Source organism: Vanacampus margaritifer, chromosome 20 (genome assembly GCF_051991255.1).
Source record: "Vanacampus margaritifer isolate UIUO_Vmar chromosome 20, RoL_Vmar_1.0, whole genome shotgun sequence".
Taxonomy (NCBI): domain Eukaryota; kingdom Metazoa; phylum Chordata; class Actinopteri; order Syngnathiformes; family Syngnathidae; genus Vanacampus; species Vanacampus margaritifer.
Window position 1 is genome coordinate 3,531,018 of NC_135451.1, and position 25,146 is coordinate 3,556,163.

The 25,146-nt window shown below is 40.1% G+C and overlaps 1 protein-coding gene across 5 annotated transcripts in view; it reads left to right on the forward strand.

Moving 5' to 3' along the window:
• The window catches only part of mllt10 (MLLT10 histone lysine methyltransferase DOT1L cofactor), a 52,319-nt gene that overhangs the window by 524 nt on the left and 26,649 nt on the right, over nucleotides 1-25,146 (forward strand). For 2 of the 5 annotated variants that reach the window (XM_077554378.1, XM_077554380.1), the window contains exons 2-7: nucleotides 6,596-6,675; nucleotides 10,796-10,850; nucleotides 13,036-13,145; nucleotides 15,217-15,320; nucleotides 15,503-15,593; nucleotides 24,656-24,745. In XM_077554378.1, coding sequence (XP_077410504.1) covers nucleotides 6,596-6,675; nucleotides 10,796-10,850; nucleotides 13,036-13,145; nucleotides 15,217-15,320; nucleotides 15,503-15,593; nucleotides 24,656-24,745 — 530 coding nt within the window. The remainder of the gene's footprint in view (nucleotides 1-6,595; nucleotides 6,676-10,795; nucleotides 10,851-13,035; nucleotides 13,146-15,216; nucleotides 15,321-15,502; nucleotides 15,594-24,655; nucleotides 24,746-25,146) is intronic. The other 3 variants (XM_077554379.1, XM_077554381.1, XM_077554382.1) reach the window with 2 other exon arrangements.

A 25,146-nucleotide genomic window follows, 5' to 3' on the forward strand; every position in this document is an offset into this window, starting at 1 on the left:
TGCGTTAGCTGGGTCGTATTTGTCAAATAAGATGATGTAAGCCGACAGTCGTAACGTTCCTCGGTGCCAAATATCCGTACCAGGGTTTTTGACACAAAGAAGAGAGAAGCGTAAAACTGTCAAAATGTCATCATGACAAACTTGGGTGAGCCGGTGAAGGTGGATTTTAGCTGTGTTTACAAACGCTGCTACTAACCATGTGGGAGGCCCACTTGGCATGAAGAAACTTCCAACAGGCGCTTACCTCTACAACAATGAACAATTGAACAATTTAGAAAAAAAAATCTATTTGCAGTGTTTTGCCCTTCAGTATTTTCATTGCAATTTAATATGTAAGTACTTTTTCAATGTCCTCTTTTTAACAAATACTAGCAACCAATTTATCTGTCTTACAATAAATAAATATCAAAGTTGTTATACTTTTACACCAAAATTAAGGCAAATAAACCATGAATTTAATATGAAAGTATCTGCTTCACTTATTGTTATAACTCACAAAACTTTTTGACTTGCAGACCTTTAAGCATTCACGACAACTTAACAAGATTCTACCAAACAAGTGTAGCATGAACAGAAGTAAGTAAGCTATAAATCAAATTACAAATTAATACAAACATATCCGTGGCTTTCACTTTTAACAGTTCATGTTTCATGAAAGATATGTAAACATGTGGACTGTACTTCTTTTGCACTGAATTTATCTAGACACTATATAAATAAATGACTAAAATATGCATATATATGAAAGGTAATGCGTTACGACCAAACAAAATGAATAGATTTTTTTAAAAACCCAATCAAAATGCAGTCTTTGTGATTTAAAATGACATTCTACTACATTGCAATGTCGATTTGAATCCGATAAACTGCTAGGCCCTACTCTATACGACTGTCAAATAATTGAGGTATGTACAATGAAACATTCTGTATAAGTAAGGAAACATAATTCTTTAACGTCATGCTCTTTTGTTGTAAAGTTTTGCTGTGAAATTGAGAATGCAAAGCTGGGGGGGAAAAGGCTTATTCGACCTAAAAAAAATTGGTCGACACAAATTTCTTTTCCTCAAAACTCTAATTTATCATTTCAAAATCATATTTGCAGCACCCGGAACCAATTTTTGGTCACTTTTGTGTAAACACAAGGACATTTGTTGTTGACGGACGGTCCGATTAATCGATGAAATAATCAATAGAATAGCCGATTGTACGATTGTTAGTGACGGCTCTACTAGCCTGGGATTTGAAGAGATATTTAAAGGCCAAGATACACCAATCTGACGTCGGGACTCGGACAGCGTTGGGCCGACGACATGCGGGGCGACTGATCAGTGTATAAATTACTGCCGTGGAGTCGAATCGAGTTGGAATACGTCGGGGTGGGAGGGTGCTTTTTTAGCAAATTCGACATGTTAAATCGGTGTCGAGGGCATTTGATCACTGTGATTGGCTTAATTAGCGAATCAGCGCATGTGGCTAGAAAAGCATGTGACAACGCGGATAAACACTACTCCACTCAACGTAATGGTTTTTCAGGACAGCCCACGTGAATATTAAAGTTCCTCATAAAGAGTATATGATCATATTTCAGCATGATTTCGGCAAGAAGATTTGCAAAGTCGTTTAAAAAGTCCTTATTGTATTTTGGAGGTTGGTAAATGACACAGCACAGTGACAGTTTGGACAACTTCAAAGAAGGTGGCTTCAAAGCTGCGATCGATGTGGTAAATAGACATCATTTTTTTTGTTTTTTAAATAGTCGCCGTTCCTCCACCTCGGCCTGACGTCCTCGGAGCATCCAAGTAAGCACAGCCAGGCGGTAGTAATTCAATCATAACTGTGGACTCACCAGCGACAGTCCAGGCAGTGGAAATCCAAGTTGTTGGAAAGGAAAAACTCCCTCAAAATAAGCATTTTGTTTGTCAATGACCGCGCATTTAACAGCACGATCCTTGTGGGAGCAGCAGGGGTGTATGGTCCTTCCGTTCGGCGGTCTCGAGGAAGCACCTTCAGAAGCTGGAGGTCGGCACCGCGCCCAAAACGCGGAGGGGAGCACGGCCAAAGCTTTTTTGGTGAACCGACGATCGGTAGCAGTCAGGAGTCAACAGGGTCCAGAATACGCCACAACGGAGTACATCCATGCGTTCGGGAACGAGAAGGGGACGAAGCTTGTTCCAGTGCCCGTTTTCGCTTCACCAGCTGGCCGCAGCGTTTACCCCGGCGCCGCTGTCAACATCGGTATGAGTTGTTTATGTTTTTATATCCCGCCTCCGTAAAGACGTTGCTAAGTTGCCTTTAGGAATAATGACTACCGCCGCCGATGGTATGGAGGGGAATTACTTCTCGCGCATGCGCTGAAGGTACGTAATAGTCGGTGTGGTGTGTATTTTCGTCATTTTTCTATGCGATGTGCCAACGTCTGGGCCGACGCCAACGGGGGTAGGCATCGGTCACATTTGGCCGACGTCGGATTGGTGTATCTAGGCTTTAAAGGTGAATTCAAGTCAAAAAATTCTTTACAGTAATGTATTCTGTGTCCCCCCACTCGTCTAAACACGACATTCTGATTAATATTGCATTTGTGGAATATGAATTAAGCAGCAATATCCATCCGCTCAGGGCACGGCCATTTTGCCACCTGCTGTTGACTGAAAATTACATCACAATGCCTAAAGGATCAAGTGTGACCAATCATGGCTCACCTTTTTTCTGCGTTTCGGTCATGTGACATTCACAGGCTAAACCCTTAGACACTGTAATGTCATTTTCATTATTTTAATGATGACAGCAAGCCCCCTGGAAGTGGCCATAAAACGCAGAGGAAACCACCCTGTCGTGTTCCAGCGACACCTTCGACTCTGAGTGAAAGTGCGGCACCATTTCAAAACAACGCATGTGGGTTACGCGCAAGTATGAAGGGAAACTGTGCTCAGCGTTGCTGCAGTGATGTCAGCGAGGTGGCCAACTACATGAGTATAAAGAGGCCTTATAACTTCACTCTGTGCTTCTTCCCGTTAAATAGTACAGATTAATTTTAAAAGTGTTAGACAACTGTATTTGAAGTGTACAGTCCCTCAGTTGGGGTACAAACAAGACTTGTGTTGGCCCACGCTTGATGTCGCATTGGCAGAGTACCCTTTATATTCCCGTCACAGGGTGAGGTGATTGACAAAAATAATAGGCACTGTAGTGTCAACCAAAACAAAGCACTGCTCGGTGACGTCGCTTCTAGGCGATGCACATTACATCAGACTACATCAGATCACTAGACTGTTACAACAAAAGTTGGCTGCTGCTGAAACTAATAGATATCATAAATGTGAATCTGCCGTCGGGTCAGCGACAGGGATGGTGTTGGCAGTTTGGCAAGATTTAAATATTGACAACATTGCAGGAGCTGCTATGGTCTGTAAATTGAGAATTTGGCGTGGAACAGAGATTTCTGTTGTTCATTACAATCATGGACTAGTTCATTCCGCACTACTCTGAAATGGGATTTTATGCTAATGTAAAGCTTTCTCTTAGAATTGGAGTTAAGAGCTTTAATTTTACTTGTATAATTTACAATTTTAATTATAAAATCTGATATATTCAATATTTAAAGTAACATTTTGAATTCAATTATCAATTCAATCATTCAATAAGAAGTTAGCTCCTACAGTTAACTCTTTGACTGCCAGACGTTTTCAGAAAAGGGATGCCGTGGGTGCCAGCGGATTTAACCATTTTGACTGATCTTTCAAGGTCCACAGAAAATTTTGTTTGGACTATGGAAACACACATACTACCAAATGAAAGATTGAACTCTCATCTTTCATCAGAAAAAAAAGTTTGTTTCTACCTTATTCTGTTTTTCAGTAATCAACAATAGAAAATGGTTAGTTTCACCCAAATGCTGTTTTGAAACAAAATATGGAGAAATCAAGCTTTTTGTGAAACAATATTATTTCATGCACTCTAGTGAATTTGACACCTTTTTTTTTTCCATGAATGATGCCACAAACACCTAAACAGTGCTTTACTTCTGTAAAACACTACCACCAACAATGAAAAAGTTTTTTGATAGCAAAATACGTTTATTTACATTCAACAGTGTAACAATTTGACAAAACAATTTGGCAAACTATTTACAAATGTGTGCAACCGTGGTACTATTTACAATTGTGTGGATGTTTCAAATACAGTTTTTCTTTTTGTAACACTCCCCTGCGTGCAAGGGGACGCAGCAGGATTTGCACAACAGATTAGTTTGACTGCAATTGCCCCTTCGCGTGCAGACGCTACACTTTCTTGCCGGCCGTTTTTTCCGGTGAATAGCAAGTATATACTGCAGTGTGTGTTTGGCCATGTTGCCATCAAGTCTACTCTCAGGATCATGATACGGTGACGTTACGGTGGTGTTACGTCTGGCTTCCTCATGTCCTTCTGTTCCTATACCAGGTGGTAAGAGATATTCTGATCCATCGTATCCACTCCATTCATGGTGACATCGTAGTCCAGAACCAGTGTCTTCTCCGTGATCAGACTGTACCCACTCCTCCGATGAATATGCATTGGACTCGTCGTCCGATTGAACGTCCGCCTGAGCAGAAGTGCTCGGTTGTGCTCCACGTTTTCCAGCGTTAGCATCGCTAGCCGGTGAGGCTTTATGACGTGATCATAGCCGCCGCACCAACGCTTCCAACTTCGGCGTCAACCTCGGAGTCACCATCATCATTATCATCATCATCATCATCATCATCATCAATGTGCTCTTTAGCATTGGTCGATGCTTTTCGTCTTTGAAAAAAATGCTCAAGTGTGAGATGCTTGCAACCGGTCGCCATTTTCGCTTCCTCAGCCATTGTCCCCTCAACACTCTAGCTCCGCCTCACGTCTTCTACTGACGCCTACCAAATCTTGTCCAAAGAGAGTCATCGCTGCCATCTAGTGCCCAAAAATAGGCATTATACTAACTAGATCTGCTTGATACTTTCAGCACAGCTGGCCAAGGCTTTCCTCCACCCGTTTCCAAAAAAAACAAACTTGGTGAACGTCTTTGGCGCTCCTCCGTAGAATTTTACTAAACGTTATTTAACGTTTTTGGCAGTCAAAGAGTTAAAAAAAAAATACAATTTCTTTTGGAGTTTTCCCTTGCCATGCCTGTTCACCAAGGTTCTTTATTTTAACCTTGGGGGCCACGTAGTACTCCGAAATCTGGATTATAGCTAGTGTTTTGGATTTGGATTATAGGATCTGGTCAGATCAGAGATAATCTAAACATTTTTAGATGTTAGCTATATAGCCAACATCTATAAATGGCACCCCCATCTTCACTGTAACTTGATGTAACTAACTGTCCTAAAGTCATGAGTGGAGCTCTACTGGAATCCAGTAGATATCGTGCTAATTAGAGGATTAGAACATGTGTCTCTATCACAATTGTGTTTTCCTGTAAACATATCTTTCCAGATACTAAAGTGTTTATTAGGGGTGGGAAACATTTCCGTTTCTTAGATGCATCGTGATTCAGATGTGGAGGAATTTGAATTGATCCCCACAAACGTCCAACTTTCGATTATGAAAATGTTTTAATTAAGGTAATACAGAACGTTCTAAATAATGCGTAACCAAGAAGAGTTTTACCCGTCATATCCAAGATACTTTGGGAAGCGTACACACTGACATACGCGCCACGCGCAGATGAAAACTAACATGGATGACTGCCTCCCACCTCGCTATGAGATCCAAAAAGCTGCTTGTAATTTGAAAGCAGGCGTGTGGAAACACTTTGGCTTTTACAATGTTGAGAGCGGAAATGAACTGTACAAGAGCCACGTTTTACAGTATGTAAGAATGAATGAGACAATACGTCAGGCTTATTAGTAAACATATGAAGATAAAGTGCTATTTAAGTGCATTCCATTTACCATTTAATATTTTAATAACATTTGATTTTTCATATGTTGGTCTATGAAGTGATTTTCAGGAAAAGTAAAATAAGTAAGTGATTTGAGTTTATTCGCGGCTAAACCTAATCGCGATTACACTGTACAGAAGATAAGGAACAATAGGCATTTATGTCCACAAAATTCAACTCAACGTTTAGTGGACTTAAAAAAACAAAAAAAACTTTTTTTTTTGTGTTCATGGGTCATTTGAAAATAATAATTGCCCACTTCTGACTTGCAGTATGGCACCCTGCAATGAGCTTGGTTACTTCTCCAGTGCAGCCGTTCGTTGTCCTCTCCTTTTTTGCACCATGGACTGCTTTCAATGAATGACATATTTTTATGGATCGATGAAGCGGCGGCTCAATGACACAGACATAACCATCTTGCCGGTGACCCTTTTGTGACGCGATCGGCCACCGTCTCACGGCAAATGTAGCCGTTACATAACAGTGGATCATAGGCTACTGTGACTTTACTACATGACCAAAATGCAGCTTTGGAAATCACATCAACACGTTGACTGATATAATGTTTTTGATCTTTAAGAGTTAAATTGTTAAGCGCAAATGTGGGAAAGGGTTTGTGGGAATGCTTCTTGGTAAAATGTAATTGTATTTTTGTGTGATTCCAATTGTTGATTGTGCTTTGTTTTTGTCTCTCTGTAGCCTGCTATGGCATTGTACAGGTGCCCACTGGTCCATGGTTCTGCAGAAAGTGTGAATCTCAGGAGAGAGCGGCCCGCGTGGTGAGTCTTTCATTCGATCTGACACCTCATTTATGCTGGATTTACTGGAATAACAAAACAAATGTATCTTAACTCTTTGACCGCCCAAAACGTTTAATAACGTTTAGTAAAATCCAAATGAGTGCCGCCAAAAACGCTAAAAGACGTTAACTATGTTTTTTAATGGAAACGGGTGGAGGAAAGCCTTGGCTAGCTGTGCTCAAAGTATCAAGCAGATCGAGTTAGTATAATGACTATTTATGGGCACTAGATGGCAGCGATTACTCTTTTTGGACAAGATCGGGTAGGAGTCAGTAGTAGAAGAAGTGAGGTAGAGCTAGAGTGTTGAGAGGAGAATAGCTGAGGTAGCGAAAATGGCGACCGGTTGCAAGCAGCTCACGCTTGAGCATTTTTTTCAAAGACGAAAAACATCAAAACCAGTGCTAAAGAGCACATTGATGATGATGATGGTGATTCCGAGGTTGACTCCGCGGTGGCTTCGACCGCGTCGTAAAGCCTCACCGGCGAGCGATGCTTTCGCCGGAAAACGTGGTGCACAACCGAGCACTTCTGCACAGGCGGACGTTCAATCGGACGATGAAGAGTACCCTGAGTCCAATGCATATTCATCGGAGGAGTGGGTACAGTCTGATCACGGAGAAGACACTGGTTCTGGACTACCATGCCACCATAAATGGAGTGGATAAGATGGATCAGAACATCTCTTACCACCCCACCCATTCACGCGGAAAACATTGTAATGGCACAAAAAATTTGTTGCCTTTTTATTTCAAATATGCATGTTCAATGCATATATCCTGCACAAAACAAAAAATCCTGGGAAGTCCCACCACTTTTTGGAGTTTATCCGGCAGGTGGTGAGAGGGTGGCTGTTACCACAAGACAAGGAGGAGGAGGAGGAAGAGGAGTAGGAAGTTGTTGCAGGTATAGGAACTGAAGGGCATGAGGAAGCCAGATGTAACACAAGGTCACCGTATCATGATCCTGAGAGTAGACTTGATGGCAACATGGCCAAACACACACTGCAGTACATGCCTGTTACTCCCCGGAAAAAAAAGAAAGTGAAAGTGTAGGGTCTGCACGCGAAGTGGCAATCGCAGTGAAACTAATCTGTGGTGCAAATCCTGCTGCGTCCCCTTGGACGCAGGGGAGTGTTACACAATATACCACACAAAAAGAAAAATGGTATAGTTGAAACATCCACACAATTGTAAATAGTAACACATACACACACCGCACATGCACAGTTGCACACATTTGTAAATAGTTTAACAAATTGTTTTGTCAAATTGTTATACTGTTGAATGTAAATAAACTTATTTTGCTATCAAAAAACACTTTCATTGTTGGTGGTAGTGTTTTATAGAAGTAAAGCACTGTTTAGGTGTTTGTGGCATCATTCATGGAAAAAAAAGTGTCAAATTCACTAGAGTGCATGAAATAATATCATTTCACAAAAAGCTTGATTTCTACGTATTTTGGTCCAAAACAGAGCATTTGGGTGAAACTAACCTATTTTCTATTGTTGATTATTGAAAAATTGAATAAGGTAGAAACAAACTTTTTTTTCTGATGAAAATAAACAAAATTTTCTGTGGACCTTGAAAGATTAGTCAAAATGCTCTAAATCAGCTGGAACCCACATGTTCTCTTTTCTGAAAATGGTTGGCAGTCAAATAATTAATTTAAAAAATATATATATATACCTATTTCCACAATCCATAGCAATTGGGTAGGACAAATATTCCAATGAACATTGCTATATATGTTAAAATGTCACATTGGAACTTGTCATGAATTGTTCAATCTAAAATTCATTGATTCTTATGACACAGCTAAAGCCATTGTGCAGATAGTGGGTGCTTTGATGACGTGCACTGTTGTTGATTGGTACGCCTAGCTGAGGGTTTTAACTCTCTGAATGCTGCTCTACTCTTATAAGTAGGGTCATTTTGTAAAGTGACAATTAGTTCTCAAACATTTTTACCTGGTTCAATAAAGGTTAAATAAAAGGAAAAAAAGAAAAATGTAACCTGAAACAAATAGATTTTCCCCAAATAACCACTTATTTGAAGAACACTTTTTGTCATAGTCATTAACATATTTTAAGCACCACGTCTGGCAGATCCGCTCAGCACCAATTACTGTCAAGTGTCACGCGTCTAATTAAATATGTGTGACAAGCATTGATAGGAGATTATAGGCATATAACCAGGGTCTCTTGTTTCTGTGTCCCATCAGTGGAAGTAGAAGTTTCAACTTAATTTGACCTTGGCAAACAATAAAGTCTTCTTCACAATCTCAAGACTGTGTCAAGCATAGATAGACTTAGTATAGCTGTTTACAGTTTGAATGGATCCAGATTTAAGATTGCACATGAATACAATAGTAAAACAGCACAAATACAGAGTTTGAACTGCGGCATGCACAGCATCGCACACGAGTTTAGAATATCGTGTGAGACTGAGGCTCCATGAAGAACTAATGAGTAAGTTTTGTCCTTTTTTGTCATTTTATATGATGCAACCACAGAAGGGTGCCAGTGATGGCAAATGGGAAAATAGGATGACCACAGAGCTGGAAATGGAACCAGATATAGCTAAACAAATCTGTGTTCTGGTTGCTTAGAACAGTGTCAATATATTATTAATATCAAAAGATAATTAAAGAAATTTACATGGGCAAGTTAGCTTCCTGCGGTACATTGTTCGAGTGGTTAGCACGTCTGCATCTAAGTTCTGGGCTTGGTGGTTTGAAACCGGGCTTTTCCTGTGAGGAGTTCTCCTGCGCTTGTCTGGGTTTTCTCTTGGCTCTCCTTCCTTTTCTCTTCCTTCTACATTTCAAAAATTTGCATTTTAGATTGCTTGTTTGTTTACGCCCTGTGATTGGCTACCAACCAGTCCAGAGCACACTGCCTCGCGCCCAAGGTCAGTTGGGATAGTCCAGCTCATGTGCAACCCAAATTAATAAGGAAATAGAAAATGAATGGGATGGCATGTACAAATTGGAATCATGCGATAATTCAATATCAGTACTTATTGCATAGACATGTGATCGATATCAATACAAAATGCCTTCGTTAAAATGTCGTATAGAAAAAAGTCAGCCTGTTGTAGGGAGAGACTACAGCAGTGGTGGGAAAACTCAGTCCTCGAGGTTTTGGAAGTTTCCCTTCTCCAACACAGCTCGTATATGATTAGCTCATCAGCAAGCTCTGCATAAGCCTTATGACAATCCTGTTGATTGGAATCAGCTTGTGTTGGAAGAGGGAAACCTCCAAAACCTGCAGGACTCCGGCCCTCGAGGACCGAGTTTGCCCACCCCTGGACTACAGTGTGTCACTAAATTTGTGTCACAATTACAAGCACATAAGTATAGATTTTGAGCACCAAATTGTGTTTTGAGTGCCAAGGGGTGTGTGCCACGGAGGAGGCGGGACTTCCAACTTCCTGGTTTTCACACATCAGCTTTGTTTCCGTTTCCTGTTTGCGACGTGTGGGCCGCATCCCAGTTTTTTGCGCTTCCACCTTCGTGCCCCTCTGTTGCGCGTTCCCGTCAATGGGTCAGAGTGTGTATGTAGTGTGTCTGTCTCAGTTTTCTGAAGCATTTCAGAGAGTTGAGATGCCGCGGGAGTGCGCGGTTGGGGGGCACAGGGGTGGGGTTGCGAGTGTTGGAACGCGGCCATGGCCGAAAAACAACGCTGATTTGTAAAACCCGGAAGTCGGAAGTCCGTGGCATCTACCCCATTGCAGACACGAAGAAAAAGCAGCTGAACCAATGAAAAAGTAGTGCCCACAAGCACAGGCGTCAATGCATTTAATTGTGATCTACTTAAACTGCTTTCTGATATTACCAAATTATTATTATTTTTTTCAATTTTATAACTCTGTCACCAACTGACTGTTGCCTGTGGCAAAAAAAATCAGTACCTGTAAAGCTCCTGAAATAGCCATAGCACCATAAGGATATTTGGAAAGCAGGGGTGATTTATAACTTTTTTTGTCGGCGAGGTGTGAACTTTGACATGGAACGGAAAAATACATTGCACATGCTTTTGTAACAGAAAATTGTCATGATATGATCAGTCCGGTCACCATTATGTCTTCTCGTTTATCCACAGAGATGTGAGCTGTGTCCCCACAAAGATGGCGCCTTGAAGAGGACGGACAATGGCGGTACGCAGCGTCACATAAGCACATAACCACGCTCTCATTTGCGTTTGGCCTCTTGTGTTGTTAATTGCGTGTCGGCGCCAAGTTAAAGGGATTTGACCGTGCCGTGACAGCTTCTGTTTGGTTAGCGAGTGAGAGAGTGTGTGCGCGTGTGCTGCTTTCTCTGCACCTTCCTCTCCAGTCTGTCTTTTATGTGTACGTGTGTGTGTTTGTATGTTTATGAGGGGGTGGGCCACGTTGGGTATAGTGCGTCGCCTGTGAGGAGTCTCCTTGCCGGGGTTCATTGGGAGGTCAGCTTGGTTGAGAATGTAAATATTCTGTGCGTGTGTGTGTGTGTATTGAATCAGTTAGAGAGAAGCACAGCTGTGGGATTGTGTCCAGGCCTGCAGGGAGGCATCATGACAACACTAACACACACCGTTTTACTACTTTCTCCTTTATTTTACCCTTCCCACGACCCCGGTCTTGCTTGTCCTTGTCCTCTCCCCCTCTCTTTTCCCTCCATTTTCATTATCTTGTCCTGTCAGCTCCTCTTCCTCAACTTGTTGAACTGCGTACAACAATTTTTGCCACCAATCAAGGAGAAAAATAAAATTGACCTCTGTTTATATTGCGCCAATTTACTATACTGCAGAGAAGGTGGGAAAAATGCGTTTAGAGGTTTTAGGCGTCGTCAATTACATTCATAGGTTACTGTTAAGCAGCTTCTATGCTTCACTGTACATTTGGCTTTATAGCACTTAAGGCTGTGTTGTATTGAAGTCAGCATTCTTTATTTACCTGGTCTTGACGGTCGTGGTTCTAATGTAACTTTCATACCACCAGCATGTTTTTGTGAGTGCGCCTCAGATTCTCTTGAATTTGAACCACAACACAAGTAAATGGACAAAAGTTCACCGTCCATACACATTGGACTTCTTCGTTGCACACCTTCACAAAAGGGCTTTTATGGTGACAATGTGAATTGTTAGCTTGAGGAGCAAGGCCGTGCCACTTTTATAGTTCTGTTTTATAGGCCTCTTCCAGATTCTTGGAGCGACTTCAAAACAACAACATGCCCTATTTCACACCCGCTGCCTTCTCCCTGTTACGCCCTCTGCCCCGCTCCCCTGTCTTGCCCGCTGGGTCAAAGGCAGGTCAGGGGTTCAACTGTAAGTTTAAGCCTGTTTTTGTTTCCTCTGTGGGGGGAAAGACAGACATCTCCAACGTGGCAGAAGTCTCCCACTTCCATCTGACCTCCTGCTCACCTTCTTCTGCCACTCCTCAATTTGCCATCAATTCTGCTGTCAGTTTGTCTTTGCTGACAAGCAGCTGTTGTGCCTGTTTGGTGGCACAATAAAGACCCTCTTAACTTAATTGCAACTGTATCAATTCAAATATTCAGTGTTCAATTCAGTTGACTTATGATTGTTTCTCTCTCACTTGCATATTAATTAGGGAATTGGCATTTGACTAAATTAAAATTTGCAGTTCAGCTAACCCTGCAAATAATTAACTTTTTGGAGGGGGGGGGGCAAGAATCTGAATGTTCTAAAGTTCTGTTTCAAGGGTAGAATCATAATGAAGCGATAATGTTGTCAGGAGGACTTGAGATGGAGTGCAGGGTGGCTAACAGGGTGGCTGAAAGCATTGTCATCCGTGTTTACTCCAAAATATCTACACACAGCTGACATGACTACCTGGAGTCAAGCTGATGAAGTGGTATTGAAGTGGTATAGATGTGCACTAACTCAGCTTAAGATAACCTTTTTTTCCAGATATTTTGTAGTCAGTTTTGGGACCCCACAAATTTTAAGATCGGTCTTTAGTTGTGCTTCACTTCACTTGACACAGAGGCTTTCTTTTTATATTTAAATATTTCATTAGAGAAGCTAATGGCTCCAACTTTATTGCATGTCAGCTGTAACAAATAACTCTATAAATGGAATTTGAAGATATTTTAGAGTGACATACAGTTTAAGTCACCTGCCAAGGTTTGTTTATTCAGTCCATGCAAATTTCCCAGTTTTAGTTGCACATAACATTTAACCAACTATGGAAGTAAATATTGTTGTAGAATGCACTTTTTATCAGTCCATAATGCTTGAGCACATCATATTGGTCTCTGTCATGACACATCAGTCAACGGTTAGTGACTGTTGGTTATTAATCAAGTAAGCAGTTTTTTGACTTTTTCCAAATGTTACAGGCTGGGCCCATGTGGTGTGTGCCCTTTATATACCCGAGGTGGAGTTTGCGAATGTCTCAACTATGGAGCCCATCGTGCTACAGTCTGTGCCCCATGATCGCTATAACAAGGTAATAAATAAATCAAAATGTTTAGGAATCTTTTTAATGTAGTATGTATGTTTGGTATGTCTCGATCACATGGTTTTGTACTTCAGTACAAGTTACTGGATTTTGATTGTCTGACGATACGATAGATAATGACTGAAACTAGATTAGCTGTGTGTCAACTGGCCAAAGGTTGTCACTTAGATTTAAATTAGTGCATTTTTACAAACCAGTTAGGCCACTGCAAGGCACTTTGTTGGGCTCAGGCAGATGTCACTTGCCTGGCTGCAGGTGGTTCAGAATGAAGCAACAAAAATGAGCGGATTACAGTACACAGATTTTTCTTTTTTCTTCTAGTCATTGCATTGGCTCCTGGTTCATTTCCATAATGATTTTGAAATTATTTTATTCAATATTTTATTGCCTCACTGTACCTGTCCAGCCTAATCCTGCACTACATCGCTATACGCTCCCTTAGGTTGACAGATCAGCGCTTATTAGATGTTTTCCGAAGACAAGGGGAAAAAAAGCTGAGGGGCTGCACCTTTTCAGTTGCCCCAAAATTGTGAAATGAGCTGCATCTGCACTTTTGAAAGGCTCAATTCCTTTTCTTTTTAAAGTAATTTCTAAAAATGCACATTTTATCTTCAGCTTTCAACACAGTTTGAGATGTTGATGTTTTTATCATGTTATTTTACTTTTTCTTTTTTTTTTTATTATAGCTCGTTTTTTTTTTTATAGTTTGTTTCACATGTCTGTATCACATATTTATCATGTGTTTTGTTTTTACTTCACTACTGTATGGTTTGGTAGGTTTGTTGTAAACGTGCTGTATAAATAAAGTTAGTTTAGATTGGACTGGTAATCATACCAAGTCCTAATCCACTAACTCAGCAGTGCAATGAGAAGACAAAAAGTGTGCATCCAAGTTGTCTGATATATCTTAATTTTTATTTGTTTAAAAAAAAAAATCCCAGTATGTCCTTTCTAATGGCTAAAAGCCTAGTGCAGCAGTGTTTCAAAGTAAGCACTAAGCACATATATATATATTTTTTATATAGTTTATCAAAGGTGCTACACAAAATACTGATACAAACAAGTCACATTTAAATATCTCTTCTTGAAGATGCTGAGGCTCTCTTTGGGAGTGACCAGGATGGATAGAATCAGGAATGAGTACATCAGAGGGACAGCACATGTTAGAGGCTTTGGACATGTCCAGAGGAGGGATAGTCAATATATTGGCAGAAGGATGCTGAGTTTCCAAATGCCAGGCAGAAGGTCTAGAGGAAGACGAAAGAGGAGGTTTATGGATGTAGTTAAAGAGGACGTGAAGGTAGTTTTTGTGAGAGCAAAGGTTGCAGAGGACAGGGTTAGATGGAGGCAACTGATCCGCTGTGGCAGAGAAGAAATAAACAAACCAAAATCTAAAATAAATAAATAAATTCATTTTCAGAAATTCCACTTGGTGCAGTAACAAAAGAAAGGTCTTAGATGTTAAATAAAAGGATTTCACACAGTGCAACCTTGTCAAAGTATAACTAGAGTGCTTAAAACCACTTCAGTCAATGAACACGTAACTTGTAACATTTGTTAGGGTAAAATAATTCATTACTGTGTGTCACCCTAGAAGCAATGTCACCAGGCAGCGTGTGTATAGAGTGACACTTGTTGATTATGCCTGCTAATAGATGGATGCTCTTTTTTTTAATCAATCAATCACATCATACCGGAATACAATAAAGACTTTGCTTCATGTATGAACGAAAAAGGTCCTCTAAACTTGTTTTAAAAAGTTGCAGCTTGAATGAACGATAAGCATTTGTGGGAAATCTTAGCTCTCACATGGACGTGGTTTACTACTTCTCATCTTTTCATGGCACCACACAAACCACAAACTCATGGCACCACACAAACCGCAAACATTACATTGTGCAATGTAAAACTTGACTATTGCTGTTCCATTTGGCAGTATCTTTGTCCCTCAGGATTATTTTGTTGCTTACTGGCCAAAAGGACCAAGAAAAAAAACATATTTTTTAACGCAATACCAATCATCCCTTTATGTGTGTTTCTGTGTCGTGTGTTCGTGTAGACATGCTATATCTGCGAGGACCAAGGCAGAGAGAGTAAAGCGGCCACTGGAGCATGTATGACCTGTAACAAACATGGCTGCAGGCAGGCCTTCCATGTCACATGGTGAGATTACCTCACGTCATATTCACCTCACTGCACTGGTAAAAGTAGGAGAGTGCTTTGTAGGTTGACAGATTGCTTGTGCACTTTTAAAATGAAGAACTCAGAATTTAAAAATGCTTTACCATCATCCTGTGGCTGTTTCTTGGATTTCACATGTCTTTAATTTGTCTGTCCTGCCACAGTGCCCAATTTGCAGGGTTGCTCTGTGAGGAACAAGGGTCTGATGCAGACAACGTCAAATACTGTGGTTATTGCAAATACCACAGCAAATTGGTAAGTAGACGTTTCTGTTTGGCACAAATTCTACTAACACAGCCTTCATTTTGTAATTACAAAATTCTACAATTTTACAATCTTAAGTTTTCTGCAAGGGGCATGGTTAAAAAAATCCAGGTTAATCCTGATTTCAAATGGCATATTTAATGTGATGCATTATTTAGATTAAAATGTTGTAAATTGTTTTAGTGGTAGAGTGGCCTGCCTCTTTGCAGCTTGCTTCACTTTAATTAGCTTGTTAGAACACCTTTCTTTACTGTAGACTTGGCTTCAGTTTAGGCTTGTGTTACATCAATTTGAATTAGACTATCTTGACCAGAGGAGCTAAAGTCCGTGTTAAAACGGTTTATGTATGTCTGTTGGTTGGGTTGCACAATGTTAGCTGATTCATTACATAATAAGGTTGGGGTTATCATGACTTGAGAGAAAGCACACAACATATTTGTTTCATCGACGTTTATTTTGTAAAAGAAATTAGAACATTGTTGCTTTCGACCTTCACATTCAGGGATTTATTTTGTTCATCCATTCTTTCAGTCATTCATTCATTCTGATCAGAATCATTGATATTGATCACCTTACTGTCATTTTTCTTTTCTGAATACCTTCCCAACCGTTTCACTCCTTAAGATCTAGATACACCAATCCCATGTCGGGAGTCGGACAGTGTTGGGCCGATGGCATGCGCCGTCTGATCAGTGTATAAATTACTGTCGTGAAGTCGAATGGAGTTGTAATACGTGGGGGGTGGCTGGTTGTTGCATTTCCAGCAAATTGGACATTTTGAATCAGCGTCTGGGGATCACTGTGATTGGCTGTTAGCAAGCGAATCAGCGCATGTGGCAAGAAGAGCAAGTGACAACGCGGATAAACAGTACTCAACTCAACACAACTTTATGGTTTTTCAGGACAGCACACGTGAATATTGAAATCCCCCATAAAGATATGATCATATGATCATATTTCGGCAAGAAGATTTGCAAAGTTGTTTAAAAAGTCCTTATTGTATTTTGGAGGTCGGTAAATGGCACAGCACAGTGACAGTTTGGCCGACTTTAAAGAAGGTGGCTTCAAAGCTGTGATCGATGTGGTAAATAGACATCCTTTACATTTATTTATTTATTTTAAATAGTCGCCGTTCCTCCACCTCGACCCGATGTCCTCGGAGCGTCCAAGTAAGCGTCAGGCAGAGAAAATCCAAGTTGTTGGAAAGGAAAAACTCCCTCAAAATAAACGTTTTTTTTGTCAATGTACGCGCATCTAACAGCGCGATCCCTGTGGGAGCAGCACGGGTGCATGGCCCTTCTGTCCAGTGGTCTCAAGGAAGCTCCTTCAGAAGCTGGAGGTCGGCACCACGTCCAAAACGCGAAGGGCAGCACGGCCAAAGCTTTTTGGGTGAACCGACGATCGGTAGCAGCCAGGAGCCGACAGGGTCCAGGATACGACACAACGGAGTACATCCATGCGTTCGGGAACGAGAAGGGGGCGAAGCTTGTTCCAGCGCCTGTTTTCGTTTTACCAGCTGGCCGCCGCGTTTACCCTGGCGCCGCTGTCAACACCGGTATAAGTTGTTTACGTTTTTTTATCCCGCCCCCGCAAAGAGGTTGCTAGTTGCCTTTAGGAATAAGGACTACCGCCGCCGATGGTACAAAGGGGAATTACTTCTCGCGCATGTGCTGAAGGTACGTAATAGTCGATGTCGGTGCGGTGTGTATTCTTCTTTTTTTGTATTTATTTTATTTTTCATTTTTTTACACGACGTGCCGACGTCTGGGCCGACGCCACGGGGGGTAGGCATCGGTCACATTTGGCCGACGTTGGATTGGTGTATCTAGGCCATAGGTGTCAAACTCTGATCCTCGAGGACCGCAGTCCTGCAGGTTTTGGTAGTATTCCTCTTCCAACACAAGCTGATTTCAATCAGCAGGATCGATATCAGGCTTATGCAGATCTTGCTGATGAGCTGATCATATATCAGCTGTGTTGGAGAAGGGAAACATCCAAAACCTGCAGGACTCCGGCCCTCGAGGACCGGAGTTTGACACCTATGATATAGACCTTTAGCCAAAGTTCCTACTGCCTTTTGTCAGAAACATGTAACATCCATTCCATCCATAGCTACATTTTATGTAGAGTGTCATCACCATGGGCACACGTCAGAAATGCTTTCCATCTGCTGATTCCTTGGATGCATCTGTATTTTATGTGTACTGAATTGAATCATGTCCAAACCAATTCTCTCTTGACTGTTAGTTCTGTTGCCTCATATCCTTTGTGGGTATTTTTGTTTGTTTTTTTGTTTTTACGAGAGCTATCAAATGATTATTTTTATCTTAGAATTTTGATTAATCACGATTAATTGCTTAATTAAAAAGGCTTGTTTGTCAACATTTTTCCCCCGCCAAATTTTAAGAGCACTGGTTATGTGTTAATTCTTTTGACAATTAATTTTATATGGACGTCTTCAAAATTTTGGGATCCACTGCACACGCTCATTCTCTTTTTCTAATCAGTTAATTACTTACATAATTTTAAAATGACCCCAATATTTTGACATGAACAAATATTCTAAATGTGATACGCAAACATTTATTAAATGCTTTACTTTAATGCATGTAATTATGTTTATTGCTCAAACACAACCTGTGCTACCTTTAAAGCCATCCGCTGTCATGGTAAAGGATCATCTATGGTCAAAATTAATAGTGCGATTAATCTGTGTTAGTTCATGATTAATGCGATAATTTTTGTGATTAATTAATCAGTTAATGCTTTAACTTTTACAGCACTAGTTTTTGCCCTTTTCCTGTTTTTTGGAAAAGAATGACAGCCTTCAAGTATAGAGTAAACAGCAGCATATGAGCCTTAGTTTTTTTTTCTTCTCACAAACAACACATTACCATAAACATTATTGTGTTCCAAAGTGCACATCGTCATCAAAATTCAATGCCATTTTAAGGTACCATAAATTTCCCAGCAATATTGAAATCAGAAAGCGGTGGCTCATGAGTATTAATTATGATAAGTTCACTGTCACAACATACAGCAAGGTCTGCCCTGCGGTCTGCACTTCATACCAGAGTAAAAAAAAAATCTGACAAACCCCCCCAAGGGGAACAAAAAGACGAAAGAAAGTTTCTGTCCTGATATTGTTCTAGTGGAATGACTATTCCCTTCAAGCCCCAAGGTTGGGTTTTTGGACCGAGTAACTAGACCTGAGCAAAACGCAGTATCAGCAGCAGATGAGCAGCCTATGGAATGCACTCCCGCCGCTGTTGATGATTATTGGTCTGCAGATAATTTGCTATACTAAAATAATGTTCATTAAATAAGGCGGAAGTGTGATAATTTTTATGCCTATTTGTCAATGAACAGCACAGATAATGTGAAGTTTTTTTTAAATTTTTAAATAAATTTTTTTTATTTTTTTTTTACAAAATACACAGTACTGAGTAAGAATTGTTTTATGATTTGTTCATGAACTTGCGGTGTCCAGGAAAGCAAATTCTGAGACAGACAAATAATCATGTGTAAATTCCTCATCGCTGGGAAATCCATTGAAATGCGGTTGTATTTAGATGCATATTTGCACATTGAAACACAACAATGTTCATGGTATTGTCTGTGCTATTTTTGAAAATATATATATATTTTTTTAAGGCTCATACACAGCTGTTTCCTTGAGACTATGAATTCACAGCAGGACAGGAACTCAGGCGTCAGCATCGAGGTAGCTCCGGTATATTTCAAAATAAAACCGTTTGGGACCCTCGTTTTTTAGGACGGAAGCTAGCTAACTACATAGCTTGACATGAGTCGGACATTTAAAAGACAAAAAACAAGCTAAAAATTAATAAAAAATGACAAAAGAACACAATTTGAACCCAAAACGTACTTACCCATGGTAGAAGTCCCAGAAATAATGTCCAAAAAGCATATCTCTGTGACAACAGGCAAACATGGCTGTTGTTTACCATTAGCGCTCTATATACACGGTTGTTATTGCGAGAACTCAACTGTCCAGCGTGAACCCCGGGGAATCTTGTGGTTTCACGGGTGCAGATTTCCCGACATGAACAGCTCTCAAAACACACTCGGGGTGAATTGCAGTCCGCTTACAGAAACCGCTCCGCAGTCAGTGTGAATTAATTGCTCTCGAGCCGACGACATGTTTATCTTTGTGTTGCGGCGTGCGTACGGCGCTGCGGGCCGCCTGCTGTGTGAAGCGAGGGGGGAGGGGGTGTTCCCGCAGTTGCCCTGAATCTGGTCTCTCAGGCCAGGCAGGCTGCAAAGCATGACCTGCGGATGATCGGATTTTTGATCGGGAATGAAAGGCTTTGATCAAATATTCCGTACTTTTTCATGAATATCGGCAGATCATGATCGGCGGCCAATCAATCGGAGCATCCCTAATATACAACATAAACAACACAACTCCACCGGAAACTCATTGCCTCGGATTTACATAATAGTCTATGCACATACAACGTTCTCAAAGTCGGTTGATTTTCTCTAATATTGTCTAATCATAATCAAACTTGTTTTCAATTACATTTTCATTTTAATATGTATCCGTAAATTCAGTTAAACTACATCCATTGTTGTACATCATGTGAAGCGTTATCATATTTAGTTTGTTTACAGCTAAACAAAAAGTTATAAGTACTTAACTGTGAGTTATTCCTAAGTTTTCAAATACTTTCATTCGAGCCATAAGTTTTAAAATTTTTGAATTTGCAGGAGCGGGATTTCAAATAGAAAGTTCTGTGGCTGTTAATGCCACAGATGTACAAAGATGTTCAATAACAAATTATGTGTTGTGAACTGAAAGGAGCTGCCTGTGGAGTACAGAATGATGTACTTTATCAGCACCTGCCAACACCTCAGCTGCCGTAAAATTTATAGACACTGGGGCTGGCTATAAGGGAAATTGCCATTTATGCCATTGAAGACTACTCAATACTCAGGGTCGCCTACTGCAGTTGGGAGTACCTAATCCAAGAATCCTGCACAATTGGGGAGTAAGTTTTCTTTCCCTTTGAGAAGCATCTTTCGGCACTTTTAGAAGTGCTAAAACGTATTACTGTATATTTAAACCAACCTTAATAAATTGAATGGAAATTTGGCATAATTTCCCTCTCTTCTTTTTGACTGTGCGCCATCCTGATCTAGTGGCTTTCGTCACTGAATGTTCACTCAACCATTATAATTTTACAGCAAAGTACATGGCTGTCAAATTAAGTGAACAACACAGACGTCAATATATACTGTATACAATAGGCGAAGTGTGCATCTCTGCAGTCGGCCGGCTGGTAGCCTGCTACCAACTTGTCATTGAAAACTAATGGAGTCTAACGGGGGAAGCGCTGATTTGAACCATTTCAACCGTTGGAAAGTTTATGTTTTTTATTTAATCTATTTGAAACATGAATAGCATGTCGTTACTGACTACCCTCTGCAGAGACATGACAGTTAAGCCTATTTAAGTGCTTATTATTTGACTGAATATGTGCACTTTACTGGGAGTTGGACCGAGGACACAACAGCGGGTAGGAGCTTTCTTCAAGGGGTCATTTGGGGCTAGAAGCAGGTTCTTAAATGACTGTCACTCCATTAGTTTGGTTACACGTACGTCCGCTAGCAAGCTTCGTGATGATTTCGTCTGTTCGCTCGCTTTCAGGATATTGACAAAATAAATGTGTAAAAAAAAAAAATCAATTTTAGCCTCTTATACGTCCGTTTGGATTTTTCTCTTCTGTCTTAAAATTGGGAAGAGTGAACGGAGGTTTACACTTTTGTCTTCTCGAGCATTGCAATGGCGATTTTTTGCCGATAAACTCCATTAGGACAGTTAAAAATGGCACCAAGTGCACCTGTCGTTTTGTCACTTGAGGCTGAAAGTCGTTAAAACAATTCTTGCAACCTTTAAGGTTTGCAGTTACACAAACACTTTCAGCACTCCATTCGGTGCCATTCAAATGACCGCTTTGTTTGGTAGCATTTTTTTTAAAACTTGATTTTCATGCATGGGCAAACCTAATGCGCACTCCGCTTATACATATAACACACATTACGATGTACTGTAATAACGCTACGTTACATTTGGTGGCGCTGCCCTAAAACTTTGTTCAAGTGGCAGTCACGTGTTTCCGGTGACGACTAAAGCACGAGCAGCCGTCTTAATTAAAACAGCGAAATATAATCAAAAATACAAATAATAAAACTTAACGTTAGTTGGAGTTAAGGTTATTGTTATGATTAGTGTTATAGTTAGGTTTAGGCTTAGAAACGATTCGGTAAGAAGTGAAAACGGAAGTGAGTGGAGTCAGAAGAGCGGCTTTGGAAAAACGTCTTGGTTCTGCATGGCTCAGCGATTCATAGGCACGCGCAAATCTTTATCTAAATTTTTAGTAAGGCGCAGCAGTGTTCAGGAGGACGAGCTAGCGCTAATGCTAACCGTAGTTGGGCTAACAGCTCTTTTTGTAATATTTCATTTCTTTTAGATGAATGGATGGATGTTTTTGCACTCAAGAGACTGGCAACGAGATTAGCCTGGAAATCCAGACACACTCGCGGCTTTGCCGGGGAGTGAGTCTAAACAAGCGTCATAACAGTCGCATTTCTGAGACGGGGCAAACCTGAGCTAACAGACTGTGGAATGAACCAATGAGTGAAGAGCGGAGTGACGTCAGAAAAACGACTCGTTTAAGTCTTTTTTTTCTTCTTCTTTCTGCGGGACGGAGTAAAACTCCAACATCCAGCAGAGACACAGTCGTGAATGACTTATGTCGTTTTTGTAAGAAAAACTTGGAGTGTAACGTTGCTCATGAAGTCGACGTCACACGAATAGACAAATTTGATCGGTGCCCTGTTTTCGGCTGGAGCCAAAATGCTGTCTCCGGACGCCTATCCAGACCCAGTCTCTCGTTCACAAAAGTGGGTGTGGCTTGCCAGGCTAGCACGAGATACCCGTTTTGAGTGAGACCATACAGAGTCTTTCGAGATCTCCCGTGCAGCCGCTGTGACGAAGCTTACAGCTCGTGCATAATGTATCACATAACAGACGTACTCAATAATATGAGTTTTTTTGTTGTTTTTAGAATATTGCTTAGTACAAATACTAAAACAATGATTTTGTTCAGTGCTGTCCCAAAATGTACTTGGTGAGAAATCTAAACTTGTTTAATGGAACACAAAGCTGCTATATTTGCAGCGACCCATTCTGCTTACTATACTATTCTTTATTACTATTACCTGTTGTTGGTTAAAAAAAACATTGATGTTTACTTTGCATATTTTATATACATAGATTATATAAAACACAAGGTATACTGTATACAGTGGGGCAAAAAAGTATTTGGCCAGTTTCCTTTAGATTTCCTATTGGATTTTGGCCAAATACTTTTTTAGCCCTTTGTATGTAAATATTGCTGTTTAATAGCTTTGGTAGTATGAAAAGATTCAAAAACCTTTTTAATATGAGCAAGGAGAACACATCGATGATATTTTGCAATGTTAAATAAACACATATGGAAAATTCATGCTGTTGTATTGATTTGTGGAAATGGTTTTGACTGTTGCTGGAAATGCTGGATTTGTATGGCTGACTGTACGAGAGTGAATCAGTGATGAGTAGAGTGGGATGGGCTTCAAAAAATACCTATTGAAGAATGTTGACAGCATATTTTAAAAAAAGACCATAGCTAATTCTAGTTATGTTCTAACATTTTTTGTATGCAAGATACCAGTTTTTCTTGATATTTTGTGAATCTCAATAAATCAGATCTTTCTTTACTTTATCTTTTTGACATGCTACCAACATTTACAGTAATTTTATACAAGAAGAACTGTTTATCTTTACAATCTTTTTGCATGAGAAAGGAACCAAATGGTGATACTAGTTTATCTTGTACACATATTTCAAGAAATTTATATATTAGGATAAAGCTGAGTATAACTAGGGCATACAAAAAATAAGTTTTTTTTTTTTTTTTTAAATATGCACAATATCAATAAAAAAATGTAGATTTTCCAAATACTCATACTGAATGCAGTCCTTAATCTATGCCTGGAGGTAATCACACTGCTTCTTAATCACCATGGCAACGGACGCTATGAGCAAAATATCAAGGAGGCTAGGACTAAGATCGATTGCCAAGGCCATCCAAAATTGTCCCAGGGTACCTAATAAAATTGGACCCGTAAAAAGACAGCACATGTCCTGTGCTGTACACTGCATAGTGTTGAGGAACGTTTTTTTTCCGGTGCTAGTTCTGCTGTCCATGTTGCATATACATTTGGTGGTCTGCTGTGCATTAGGTTAGACTGAGCAGGCCATTCAAAGGATATATGCTCTTTTTCCTTATTTTTTTTATTTTTTACTTTTTTTTTATTAGCATGACTGTATGCAGAATATGTTTTACCAAGTGGAAATACAAGTACATTAACATTTATTATTTTTGTTATTTATACAGTTATTGATTTGATCAAGTCTGCTGTATATGCACACACAGAATCATAATTAGCGAGTTTTTGCAAGTTGATGTTACGGCACAAAATTTGGTTTTGGCAAGCTTAAAATGTTAAGCACTATACAAACAAAAAAACAAAAGAAAACTAGAACATATTTTTACTCATTTGACCACTTTTGTAGCATACAATGCTATACTCATGGAAGTTTTGTGTGGCTGATTTTTATTAATTTAGACCAGGCTTCCCCAATCCTGGTCCTCGTGAGCTGGAGTTCTGCAGGTTTTAGATATCTCCTTCCTCCAGCACACCTGATTCATATAATCAGCTCATCAGAAAGCTATGCAGAAGTGATCCTGATCTTTAAGTGTGTTGAAGGACGGAAACATCTCAAATCTGCAGGACTGTGAACCTCAACGTCCAGGATTGGGGAAAGCCTCATTTAGTCTTTTGTTTTTTAATTATGACCTGACCTCCTGTCATTTTCTTTCCCCCCCTCTCATTTTTTCTTTAGTTTTTCTATATTCTAGTTCAAGTCTTTTTCTTTGAACTTCATCCAGTAACTTGGAGTTCCTCTTTACTTTTTTTAGCGAAGACGCAGGGGCCGCGGTAGTAGATCTCAAAGCTTAAGTGACTCTTCCTCTCAGTGTATGGATAGACCCCCAGACCAGGAACAGAAGGTAAGACAGCCTTCAGATCTTACCCTCTCTTCGCCTCCCACCTATGACTGCGACTCCACCAGAAATATGTACTGTCGCTCTTATATGCCCACATTGTGGAGGGACAGTCAGGCATGCTCTGCCAGTACGACTTTCTGCTTCTGCTGAAGTAGTAGCTCTCGATTCAATTATATTGGTAGGTTTGTTTTGTATGAGATGATGAGTTTTAAAGAGCTGAACTAGCAACACAAAGTCTGGTGTGTTTTATTTTATTTTATTTTATTTTACATTATTTATTTATTTATTTTTAAAGAAAGATAGACATAATTGATGACTTAAGAAATTTGTTGGTGTGGAAATGATTGTTGATACATTGCATCCTCAAACAACTGAGGCAAAATTGCCTCAATTACGTGACAGTG